Source organism: Phyllostomus discolor, chromosome 9 (assembly GCF_004126475.2).
Source record: "Phyllostomus discolor isolate MPI-MPIP mPhyDis1 chromosome 9, mPhyDis1.pri.v3, whole genome shotgun sequence".
NCBI lineage: Eukaryota > Metazoa > Chordata > Mammalia > Chiroptera > Phyllostomidae > Phyllostomus > Phyllostomus discolor.
Genome location: NC_040911.2, coordinates 102,141,395 through 102,153,884, shown reverse-complemented (window position 1 = coordinate 102,153,884; position 12,490 = coordinate 102,141,395). Strand labels below are relative to the sequence as shown.

General features: G+C 61.7%; 1 protein-coding gene across 1 annotated transcript in view; it reads left to right on the top strand.

Annotated features, from left to right (window-relative positions):
- Positions 1-10,945, top strand: part of BMP7 (bone morphogenetic protein 7) — a 68,195-nt gene extending 57,250 nt beyond the window's left edge. The window contains exons 4-7 of the mRNA XM_028524116.2: positions 2,300-2,497; positions 5,669-5,745; positions 5,956-6,066; positions 8,877-10,945. Of these exons, the coding sequence (XP_028379917.1) occupies positions 2,300-2,497; positions 5,669-5,745; positions 5,956-6,066; positions 8,877-9,026 (536 nt within the window). The 3' untranslated portion in view covers positions 9,027-10,945. The remainder of the gene's footprint in view (positions 1-2,299; positions 2,498-5,668; positions 5,746-5,955; positions 6,067-8,876) is intronic.
- The last annotated feature ends 1,545 nt before the right edge of the window (positions 10,946-12,490 follow it).

Sequence of the window (12,490 nt, the reverse complement as noted above, 5' to 3'; positions counted from 1 at the left end):
GCCGTGGGCCCCCGGCCCTGGCCATCCTGACCGCTGCCGGCCCGCCCCCACCCCCGGCCACCGCTGCAAGGGTAGGGTTGCTGCATCCAAAGCAGCGTTCGCAGACGAAGCATTTTTATTTTGCCCTTAAAAGCCTTCCAGGGGGGAGCGCAGATCCTAGGGGCTCAGCTTTAATGGCTCTCTTTGCAGAACCGCTCCAATTATAGCCGGTGAACTCGGGGAAACCCCGCTCAAGAATGCAGGAGGGCGAGCGTGAAAGGGGTTAATTTAGGGGGAAACAGTGGTGGACGGGGAGTTTGGTCTTTGAAACGCTGCTTGTTAAAAAAACCAAAGCGGACCCCTGGAGCTGGCCCGGTCCTTGGGAGGCCAGGTTCCCTGGCTTCCACCCGTCCGGGGGGCTCCGGGTGAAGTTGGTTCCAGATGTGCACGGGCCCAGGGATCCTGGGGCACCGACTCCGCCGCCTCGGACCCCAGCCGCCCGGGGAGGGGGCGCCCCGTCCGCGGTGGCTGGGCAGCCGCACCTGGTCCAGGGGTGATGCGTCCTTGCGCGGGCTCTCGTGTCTCTCCGAGGACAGGCTTTCTTTGTCCTGTCTCTGGCTTCCCCTTTCTCCGGAACCTTATCACCGCCGGCGGAGACAGGATGTGAGCCCGGGAAGGCTGGTACCGGGCCAGAGCGGGGCCTGACCCCAAGTCGGTCTCCCCTGGCTACCGAGCCAAACCCAGCTGCAGTGCCCCGCCGCCACCCACCCTCCCCTCCCGGCTTGTTCTGTGCTCCCCACCACCCCTGCCTCGGTTTCCCCTCCTCAGTAAAGGGCCCCACCCGTCTTCCAGGTGCCCAGGCCCCGAGCTCGGAAGTCAGGTATGACACCTCCCTTTCTCACCTCTTACATCCGATTCCTCGGCTAGTTCCCTCCATTCTCCTCTCAAAACAGACCCGAGACTGGTCGTTTTCCAGGTGGGGGCGTTGGACTCCAGTGGTAGGACCCTCGGGTGACACCGAGGGAAAGGTACACGGGACCTCCCTAAAGCCTTTTTTTGTTTTTACAACTTCTGTGACTCCGTAATTCTTTCAAAACGAGACATTAAAAATGCGTTCTGAAGACGGCGTTACAAACAAATTATGGAAGATCTGACCCCCTCTGGCTCCCCATCTGCCCCCGTCCAGGACACCTGGCCCTGGTCGCCCTCCGGCTTTGGTTCTGGACCCCACAGCGCAGCTTCCGGGGCAGCCTGAGGTGGCCTTTGGCCAATAGCTCCGGCTCCCCACTCCTCAGGCCCCGCACGCCCGTGGTTGCCACCGCATGGGGATGTATGAGTACCCTGCGGCCGCAGTAACAAAACACCACACACTGGGGGGCTTAGAACCACAGAGCTCCAGTCCCTCACCGGCTGGAAGTCCAATGTCAAGGTGTCCCCGGACTGCTCCTTCCAAGGCTCCGGGGAAGCGTCCTGCCTTGCCTCTCTCAGCTCCTGGTGGCTCCTGGAGTTCTTTAGCGTTCCTTGGCCATCTCTCGTGTGTGTGTGTGTGTGTGTGTGTGTGTCTGCCTGCCTTCACATGGCCTTCCTCTAAGCACACCAGTCATTGGCTTAGGGCCCTTCCTAATCCAGTGTGAACTAGTCTTGACCGACTTCATCTGCATAGATGCTCTTTCCAAATGAGGTCACACCCCGAGGCTCTGGAGGAGACACTGTTCAACCCAGTCAATGACCTCCCCCTGCTACCCTCCCACCCCCAGTCTCTGCTCCAACCAGGGGCCAGTCTTGTGGAACACGCCCCCGCCCCCCAGGCTCCCAGCTCCGAGCCTTCGCCTTCCCAACGTGCCCTGCCTGGAATGGCCTCTCCCCAAATAGCCACGTGACACCCCTCCTCGGTTACCCAGTTCTCGGCTCAAGGGGCCCCTTCGTGCAGAGGGTGGTAGATGCGAGGGCAGCCTGGGGCCATTCCCGCCCTCCCTGGCCCGGCCTAGGACGGCCCCACCTCTAGATGTTAGGTGGGTCACGTGACTCGCTTTGCCCGTGGAGATGTGAGTGGGACTTCCTCCAGCCCGAGACCCTCTGCAGACCCCAGCCCAGCTCCCCGCCCTCCCCTGCTTCCAATTTTCACCATGGGACCCTGGTGGTTTCCTGCCAGCCTGCCCCCGGGCCAGGGAGTTTTCTCTGTGGGGTCCCCCACTGTGTCCTGAGCTCCTAGCACAACCGGGCACAGAGCCGGGGCTGGGTGGATGGACAATGAGGTGTGAGGCGCACACCAGACCCCCGCTAACCACGTCTCCTACGCATCTGGCTGCTTCCGGTCTAGGGCAGAGCATCAACCCCAAGCTGGCGGGCCTGATCGGGCGGCACGGGCCCCAGAACAAGCAGCCCTTCATGGTGGCCTTCTTCAAGGCCACCGAGGTCCACCTCCGCAGCACCCGCTCCACGGGGGGCAGGCAGCGCGGCCAGAGCCGCTCCAAGACGCCCAAGAACCAGGAGGCCCTGCGCATGGCCAACGTGGCAGGTATGCCCGGGGCGGGAGGGTCCAACCACTGACTCCAGGGACCCGGGGGTGGGGGGGGAGCCCAGCGAGGAGTGACCCAAAGTCACGCGCTCCGCAGATGGCTCTGGAACAATGCAGCAGGAGGCAAAACCCACAGACCCCCACTGCTGCCCAGAGTGCACCCTCTGAACCGTGCACATGTCATACATTCACTCAGAAATGCAAGCACCAAAACGGGAGCGTGACAGGGCGCCCACCGGTGCTTCCAAACTGATGCACCAGTGGCTGCAGATGAGTGGCGGGGATCGGGCGAAGGGGTGGGAAGACACCACGCCAGCCCCCATGGAGGCAGGCTGCTGCCGCCAGCCCCGTGGGGAGCAGGAAAAGTGGGGGCCTGTGCTGTGTCTTTAACTTTATTTCTTAAAGGGAAAAACATTGGAGACTCCTGGCAAATTGGGATACTTGTTACATACGTGTTTTTCCCCAGCCGGAGTCCCCGTGTCCCAGCGCTGGGAGGTCACCGTAGAGCTTACCCGCTCTCCTGGCTCCCAGGCCTGGGGTGGGTCCCAGGGAGCACAGAAGGGGGCCGTGGGCATATCTAGATTATGCAAAGCAGCCGCACCCCCCGAATCTGCCTTAGGTTGTCCGCAGCTTCCCTTGCCTCACCTAGCTGATTTTGAACTTCCTGCTCATTTTCCTCTTCGAGGGAGAGGGAAGTTAGTCGCTGTGGGTGGGGAGGTTGCCGGGAGTCCCTGGCCCCCAGGGGCCCGGGTGGGTGGAGCTCAGTGGGTGTGGGGGTTCAGGGTTGGTGCGCAGGGCCCTGCAGGGGTTCTTCTCTGGCAGGTGCGTCATCCCTTTCTCAAAGGGGTCTGCGGACCCCCCCACACATTGAAACCAACCGAACCCTGACTCAGTTGGGCACCTTCTCCGTGCAAGGCTCTTGGGAGCTGGGCTTGAACGGTGAAAGCCAGCCGTGGTGCCCTGGGGACGGTGGACCACGGGAGGTGGCCGTCATTGACGGCCACACTGCTGACAGGCCTGAGAGTTGGGGGGTGGTGACTAGGAACTCACAGTTTGGGGGCTCAGAGAAGACATCCCAGCTCAGAGCTCGGGGCGGGCGGGTGCCCAGGAGGCCAGGCTGGGTCGGCTCCCCAGCAGGGCTCAAGACTGCAGGCTCTGTGGGTGCGCACACCTGTGGTGGGAGGTCGCGCGGCACCTGTGAGGGGCGAGGAGAAGGGCGTGGCGGCTGCTGGGACAAGGGGCGGGGCGGGATGGTGAGAGGAGCACATGGGAGTGTCTTCTTGAGAGCCACATCTTGAGCTTGAACTTCATCCAAAGCAAATTTGGAAGCCTTTGCCAAGTTTCAAGCTATGGTGTGGGGTGTGGGTGGTCAGACCATCCTTCGCTCCTTCCGCTGCTCCGAGAACAGTGGGGAGCAGGGCGGGGAGGGTCTTTCCCTGTCGGCCAGGCAGGAAGTGCTGGTGAATCCCACCCCAGCAAGGACTCCGGGTCCTGGGGTTCCGTCAGGGCTTCCTCAAAGACTTAGGATTCAAGACCCAGTTCTCCCACCACATCCTCACCAACCCCCTGGCCAGTCTCCATTTACATCACCCCCAGGACGGGTCTCTCACTACCTCACAGGGCAGCTGCTCTTCCTTGCCTGGCATCTGCCTCCTTCCTGTGGATTTCTGCTTCCCGGCCCTGTTTGACCTTCACCGAGACCCTGCCTGGAAGTTTAATAGGAAAGGAATACGGAGGCCTGCCCCCCCCCCCCCCCCCCCCCGCCACGGGCTCAGTAAGGCAGACCCTGCGTGTGCTTGCACACGCGTGCACGCACATGCCCGTGTGAAGGGCTTTGCCTGCGTGAAAAGCTGGGAGTCCCGCTGCAGGCCACACACGTCGGCCCCGCCCTCGAGGCAGCCAGCCCTTTGTGCGCTGGAGGGAGACAAGCTGGGGCGTGCTGCCCCCGCTCCCGGAAGCTCTTTCCCTCGGGCTCCCCCACCCCCAGGCCGTCCAGGGCTCCGCACAGGCTGTGGTTTGGGGCGGAGAAACTGGGTTTGCTGCCCCCCTTCCCCGCCCACGTTTGGCCCCAGCTCCCTGGTAATTGGCCCTTTTCACCAGGGGACCCTTGGGGCGCAGGCTGAGCCCCAGCACCAGTTACAGCTTGTTGGCTGCTCAGGCCGGGGCTCCGGGGGCGGAGGAAACAGCAGCCTCGCCTCCCCTGGCCCGCTGGCCCCGGCCTTTGGGGCGGGAGGGGCAGGACTGGAGGGGCAGCGGCGCTGGGGCCTACTTCTTGAGCGTCCCTTTCCTTCCCTTTCTGCACCAGCAGCACCAGCTGCCTGGTGCTGGCACCATGTAAAGAAGGATCCAGAGCTGTAGGAGGGCTCGGGGAGCAGAACGTGCGGCAATTGATTAGCGATGTCTGCCGGGAGCAGAGGCGGGGCAGGCAGCGGCCTGAGCGTGGCTCTCCAGCCCTGTCTTAAAGCAAAGCTGCGATATTGGGCTCACGTGGAAACCCAAGGCCCAGAGGCCCAGGGTAGCTGAGTGTGTGTGTGTCGGGGCGGGGGGGGGGGGGTCTGAGAGACAGAGAGAGAAATATCGACACGTTTACAAACGCTCAGTCCCCAGCCCCAAAGTCTGCAAACCGCACACACTTCTGGAAAGGCCCAGGGCATCCTTTTCACGCCTCGGAGACCTCAGCTCTGGGTTTTTCTGGAAGGTCGGTGGGATCTGACTTGGTGCCCTCGGTTCGCTCTCGGTGGTAGTGGTGACGGGGGCTTTGTCCCAGGCCCTGTTGGTACCCTCTGTGGGCGTTGTGCTGGGGGGGGGGGGGGGGTGCTGGCCTCCCACAGCGAGGTGGGTCCAAACCCCTCTGGGCAGCCGGCCTGGGAGGTGGATGGCTTTGCCGCCCTCGCGGAATCCGGGCAGCTGTCAGCGTCTGAACCACATTGTGTACAAAAGAAACCAGTGTCCTCAGAAGGGTCCCGAGGGCTCTGTGAGCGGAGGAGGCTGTGCGGGCGGGAGGGGGCATTGGCACCTCCCTTGAGGGACCATTGTGGGGGCGGGGGGAGGGAAAATGCATTTGAAGGCCTTTATGGCTGAAAAGCTGCCCCGCAGCTATGGGGGTTGGGCTGCGAGGAGACTAACGCCCGTGTGGTTCCTGCCCCTCTCCGCGCCCGCCCCGCGGAGCAGAGAACAGCAGCGCCGACCAGCGGCAGGCCTGCAAGAAGCACGAGCTGTACGTCAGTTTCCGCGACCTGGGCTGGCAGGTCAGTGGTCCCCCCACCCCCCCCTGCCCCCCACCACCCCGGCCCCCCCAAGGCTGTGGGCTGCACCCCGATGTGCAGGGAGTCGCCTTTCCCCTGCATCCAGGTCAGTTAGGACTCCGGCGTCCAGGGTCCTAACCAGGGTGGGGCATCTAGGGTACGGATCCGCGGCCCCCACAGCCCCACGCGCTGCCCTCCCCCCGCCCCCCGCAGGACTGGATCATCGCGCCCGAGGGCTACGCGGCCTACTACTGCGAGGGGGAGTGCGCCTTCCCCCTGAACTCCTACATGAACGCCACCAACCACGCCATCGTGCAGACCCTGGTGAGAGCGGCCGCTGGGGGCGGGGGCGGGGGGGCCGGGGGGCGGGGCCGCCACGCCCTTCCGCGGCTCCTTCTGTCTGGGCCCGGGGGAGATCTCAAGGGCCCTTCCTCCGTTAAAGAAGGGTTGACCGTTATTTTTTACTGCTGTGTTGACACAAAGATGTGTTTGATTTTTGACCCCAAGGTCCCTAGAGTTTATCTATTTCTTCTAATTTTAAAAGAAATTAGCACCGCTTGGTGGGCAGCTGTCCCTGCGCCTGCTGGAGCAGTGGCCCCGGCCCTGCCTGTCTGGGGGACACGTGCTGGGCTGTCAGTCTGTCTGCTCCCTGTCGGTAGGCCTGTCCCTGCCCCATGGTGCCTGGTTTCCCCCCCTGGGTGGGGGGCTTGAGGGCTTGGCCCCCCACCTGACCCCACCACGGCTCCTGTGTCCACCTCCTGGCCTTGCATGTTGCAGTTCAGTCCTGCAGGGGTGTTCACTGCCTGTGGAGGGTCTCGTCTGTGGGGATGGCCTGGGCAGCAGGGGACAGTGCAGCGACCGCACGGACTGATGTGGCCTCTGGGCCTGGTTTTCCAAGGGGGGAAACGATCGGTGAACAGGTGAGGAAACCAGAGAGGGAGGGAGGGCCGGAAGGTGCCAGGAGGGTACCAGGATTTTAAAGAGAAGGGCCGGGGAGCCCGGGCTGGCTGCTCCAGGTGGGGCCTCATGGGGTCCTGGGAGGGGTCAGTGTGGCGATGAGATCACAGCTCTTTGCAGGGCGCCCAGCACCGAGGACACACAGCAGGGGCGACTCTTCCTGCCCCACCGGCCATAACGGCAGTCTGAGCTCGGGGCTTCGTCCTCCAGCTTCGAATCTGAGGTTCAAGGTTCCCGGTTACCTGGCTCCCCGCCACGAACACTGTCTGGGCCTTTCCTGACCACTGGTGATCCTCGCTGGCTTGCACGCTCCTGAGGACAGGCAGCTCACTGCCCAGGGCCACCCCTCTGTCCCATGGCCCAGTGTGTCACGGAGCTCTGTGCTGCTTCTGTGTGGTCATCAGCCTCCCTCCCCCCGATCCCTGCCCCTGGGTCCTGTCTCGCAGGAAGAGCCCCTCTGGTCCTGGCATTTGGACCGGCCCCACCCTTGGAGGGAGGGTCCCTCTCTCTCTCTCACGTTGCTCTTCCAGCCCCTCCCCCCGTCCCCCAGCAGCAAACTCCGAAGCTTATTTAGGGTGGCAAGACCCTGCACCAGAAATGAACAGTTGCCCGGCCTGCTCTGTGGCTTGGATCGACTCCCCTGTCCCCCCCCCCTCACTCAGGTCCCGCTCTGAGGACCCCGGGAGGTGAAGGGAGTGTCTCCCAGGCTGCCAAGGGCAGGCAGCCCTCTACACTCTGACCCCGCCTTCGTGGGCTTGTGACCACCCACTCAATCCGAGTTCCACCGGAGACCCCCAGAGTCAGACTGGATCCCTCGATTATTCCAAAACAAGGATCGTATTTTCAAAGGGGGCGACTCCTTATCTTCCAGGGATCCCCAGCAAAATACAAGCAAAATGAGCCGACATCCGGGGTTTGCTTCAGAATTATTCCGGGTGGAAAGGCTGGGGGGAGGTTTCGATGTTAGGCTGTGAAACTGTCCGCGACAAAACGTTCAGAAGGCGTGCGGGTCTGAGTCAGAGGCCCCAGGCCGAGGCCGGTGAGCTGAGCGCTCCCACTGGGCGCACGTGGTGTGTTTTGGAAACCCAGGCCTTTCCCCTGGAAACCAAACAGCCGCATCCCCCAGCCTGTCTGATCGCATGGGCTTTGGTTGCTTCGGCCAGCCTGGGTCGGTCTGTGGCCGAAGAAGAAAGAGCTTTAGTTTGCCCCAGTCCTCACTCTTCCCTGTCGTCTCACTCCCGGCCTCATTCACTCCTCAGCAACGTCCCTAAGGCCCCTGGAGGCATAGAGTTTGTGGGCCCCGGGCCCTGGTCATCCTCCATGAGGCTCGTAGAGCCCCGGGGTGAGACAGAGCAGCAAACCCAAGTAGTTGGCCAGCCCCTTTCTCCATTCCTGCCTCAGCACCTGCCCCATCCTCATGGGCATCTCCCTGGTGTTTGCCCACCTGCCGTTCCTCCTATTGCTGTCATTCAGGAGGCAGAGTAGCCTAGTGGGGTCTAGGCCGGCGCCATCCAACTCAGTGGCCAGTTCACACACAGCTCCCGAGCCTTGGCCTGTGTGATATTTAAACGAATCTCACCTGTTTCTTCCCCACATGTTTAACTGTGGCTGCGAGCACTTTGAAAATTACCTGTGGGATTTGCATTACGTTTTTCTTGAGCAGGAGCAGCAACCCCTTTCTGAAAAGGGCCAGAGAGTAACTATTTTGACTTTGAGAGTCGCAAGTTGCCGCTGCTCCCCTCTGCCCTCGAACCCAGACGCACCTGTGAGAATGGGCGTGGCCGGGTGCCGATAAAGCTTTATTCACAAAACCCGGGAGCAGGGCAGGGCTGGGCCCGAAGGCTGACCCTGGCCCAGCCCAGTGGCTCCCCACGGGAGGGCAGTTTTGTCCCTCAGGGATATTTGACCTCTAGCCGCCCTTTTGGACGTCATGAGTGGGGCTGGGGTGGCGTGTTTTGGACTCTGGGGCCCAGGGTGCTGTTGACACCCTGCAGTGCCCAGGGCAGTGCCACCCCTCCCCCACCCCGAGACAGCACCGGCTCTGCGCACGCTCAGTGAGTGTCGCCGAGGTCCTTCACCCAAGCTGCAGTACCCGCCCCCTGTAGACGTAAGGAAGCCAGAGAGGCACGGGGAGGGGCCGCGTCTCGCCGCCGCCGACACCCCGGTGTGTCTTCCAGGTCCACTTCATCAACCCCGACACGGTGCCCAAGCCCTGCTGCGCCCCGACCCAGCTCAACGCCATCTCGGTGCTCTACTTCGACGACAGCTCCAACGTCATCCTGAAGAAATACCGCAACATGGTCGTGCGGGCCTGCGGCTGCCACTAGCCCCACCGGATGTGAGGCCCCGTGGGGCCGCGTTTTCCTGGGCCCCGCATCTCACCGCCCCACGGCCCCACCGCCCCACTGCGGCGAGGAGCCAGCAGACCGGCCGCCCTTTGCCGCACCCTCCCGTCGGCCGCGCCGACTTGACTTGGACGGAGCGGAAGCATCAGGGACTTGGGGCCGCAAGTGACTTTTGATCGGTGTTTCCTCGTCACCCCGTGGACAAGGTCCTTCCAGCTGCTGCAGGCCAAACCCAACAGGGAGAAAAATGCCGGAAGAGAAACTGCCCGCCAGGGGGCAGGGTCGTGGGCGGAGACGCCTGGCCGGGAGCCGCCCCGCCCCCCGGGTGACTGAGGGCGCCCATTGGCCAGGCCGCGCCGCAGCGGCGGAAGGGGGCGTGGCGAGGGGGTGGGCCCGCGGGCGTCGGTGCCGAAGGAAGCGCGACGCGGAAGCTCCTGTAATAAATGTCCCAATAAAACGAATGAATGAAAATGGTTAGGATGTTACAGATATATTTTCCTAAACAATTGATTGCCATTTCTTGGTTTGCTCTGATTTCGTAAACAGAAGCCGTGGCCGGCGGAGGGCGTGGGGAGAGGCCCCCCTCTTTATCCCACTTGGGTTTCGTCTGAGGTTTCCAGAGACCCGGGGTGCACGTGGACTCGCCCAGACCCAAGACGGGGCTGGGGAGGGAAAGGGCAAATTTCTGCTCAGAGGCAGGGGCGTGTTGGCCTTGAAGGAAACCCGTTTGGTCATCCAGCGGGGTGTGGGGTGGCAGAAACTAAAAATAGACACTGAAGCCCCGGAAGATGTTTGCAAGCGGTTCTCCCGCACCCCTCCACGCCAGGACGTCAGTGTGAAGGGCAGCGTTCAGCCAGAACCTGCAACTTGACCCTGACCACTGACTGGCCCATGTGGCCCTGTTTAAAGAAGCACCAAGGAAACCTAGCTCTCGCTAGGGCTGCCCTCCGTGCCCTAAGGAGGCTCGTCTGTGGTTTGTTCCTGGCCGTGTTCTGAAGTCTGGGTTTGGACTGCGCCTGCGAGGACCCCTCTTTCCATTGGAGGACCCCTACTGTGGGTTCTGCACGCAGTGGGCTCCTTGAAGCCTCGTGGGAAGGATGCTAGGTGTCGGGTGTGCTGGGTGTGAATCTCAGACGGAAGGACCTAGAAGCAGTTTGAGAGTGATGTCCTAATCTAGTGTCCTGCTTTAAAGGTGCCGTTTCTGGCGTGGCTCCTGGCAAGGGCCTTCCTCCCCTTGGCCAGTGGGCCCCCTAAATTGTGCGCACCCCACTCTGCCCCCAGCCCCAGCGCAGGGCTGGCAGCACAGGGGGCTGCCTGTGAACAAAGGCCAGGGTTCCCCAGCAGGTCCCAGGAGCCTGCCGTAGTGGGAACCGTTGTCCCTTCATGACTCAGTGGGTCGCTGGAAACTTTGGGGAAACGTTTGTTACTCCCTTTTGTGTTTTCTTCTCCAGTAGCGTGGGCTGCCGCCTCCCTCTGCCTGGCCCACAGGGCAGAGTTGCGGTTTGGGTTACATTGTGCTTTGTCTGTTGGCAGATCTGAGGATTTTCCTGTGATTCCCTGTGGGTGCGATCCCCCCTTGGTGCAAGTTTGCTCCCCCGTTATGCCGAACAGCCTCTGGTTAGCATCGTTTGTACATTGAAATGTGTAAATAGTTGTTATAAAGCAAAGAAGTTATTTATGTCCATCGGAAGCTCCTTCTAGACCCTCCACCAGTCGCCTGTTTGGGACGATGCTTTTGCTTCCCCCCAACCTGCTTATGTTCTTATTTAAGACTATTTATTAACGATCGGACCGGTGTACCTCCAGCTGTTGCATAGAGCGGTCCTCAGCGAGAATTCTGTATAAATAGACGAAATAAAAAGGGTTTTGACTTTGCAATAAAAGGAGGCATTTGGTTCTGCTTCTTGGGCCTGTGTACGTCTCTGTGTGTTGTTTTTCTCCCTCAACTCCGGACACTGGCGTTCCCTCGGGCTGCTGAGAGCCCTCTGCCTGGCCCCCGCCGTTCACACGCTGTTTACCCTCCGGGCCCCGGGGCGATGGGCACGCGTGAGTATGCGGTGCAGCTGTGTGGGGCTCGGGGCAGGAGCGATGGGGCCCAACAACCAACATGGACTCAGTAGGCTCGACTACAAAGGTCCTTGCCTGGGTTACCCAGAGTGCAGCTGTCAGCAGCTGTTTCGGAGAGGCGGGGGGTAAATTAGCTCTGTTTACTGCGAACATAGTTGAAAGGTTTAGTCATCCCAATAAAACAGAGGCACAAGGAGGAAAGAAAAAAAGGTGGGAGGGGAGGGTACACCCAAAACTTTAAAGCAACACAGGCCCCAGAGCCGACACTGTCCACTGCGGCGGGTTGGGGGCTGCGTGTTCCAGGCCCCAGCCGAGGACGGCCCTGACGGCACGCACAGAGCGGCCACACGGCGTCAGACCGCCTCCGGGCTCCTCCTCACTGAGAAGTGTCCACTAAGGTCACCTGATGGGTGTTAGGATGCCGGCCATTCCTTGGCCAGGCCGCTCTCCCTTCCCTGGTGCCTCAAACCCGCAGCGGCTCTTAACAAGTCCCAGCGCCTGGGATTTCCAAACCCGCCTGTCATCGTCCTGACACACAATTTGCTTTTGTCCTGTTTCCAGGCTCAGGCCCAGAGTGCACACCAGAGGGCCAGATGCGGCCCTGCCTGGTGTTTACACATCTTTTCTAAAAAGCGAGTTCATTGCCAACATGCTTTAGAAAACAAGAAGATTGGGGTAAGGGAAAAAATCCCAAATTCTGGCTTCTCTCGAGATATTGGCACATCTGGCCATGCTGGGCCCCTTTCCTGCATGGAACCTCTGGGCTGGAGCCGGAGAACAGTTCTTGCCGCAGTCTCCACTACTCCCTATTGCCTCTCACAAAGGTGCAAATGTCAGTTGCTATGTTAAAAATTGTCGATACCTATTTATTTGTCCCTCCTAAGAGGAGGAGAGTGAAAGCCAGACCAAGAGGCCCACACACGCAAGGAGATGGGCTGACAACAAGCCCGGCCCGTTCGCCCCGGCTCCCTCCCCCTTTAACACCCAGCCAGGCTCCCGTGGGCCGTTGGGACTGTGGCTGCAGCACCACAGGCCAGCCCCATCTTCTGCCCGCCACCCCTCCGCCTGCTGCTGTCCCTGTCTCTTGCTCATGGCCAGCACCTTTTTCATTGCCGCCTCTCTCGCACGGCTCCCAGAGAACCTGCATCAGGGATCACTGCTCCCACCATGCGGCCCCATGTCACCGCTGGCCGTTTGGGGCACCTACGCCCTGCAAACAGTGTTCTGGGCACAGAAGACACACTGTGACCAAGGGACAGGGGAGGCCCCGCTGTCTCGGGTGCATGTCCAACCCCAGGCAGAGCGGGCGAGCCCGCAAGCCGTCCCAGAGGGGGGGCACCCTGTGGAGCTGGGGAGGGGGTGAACCCAGGGCCCGGAGG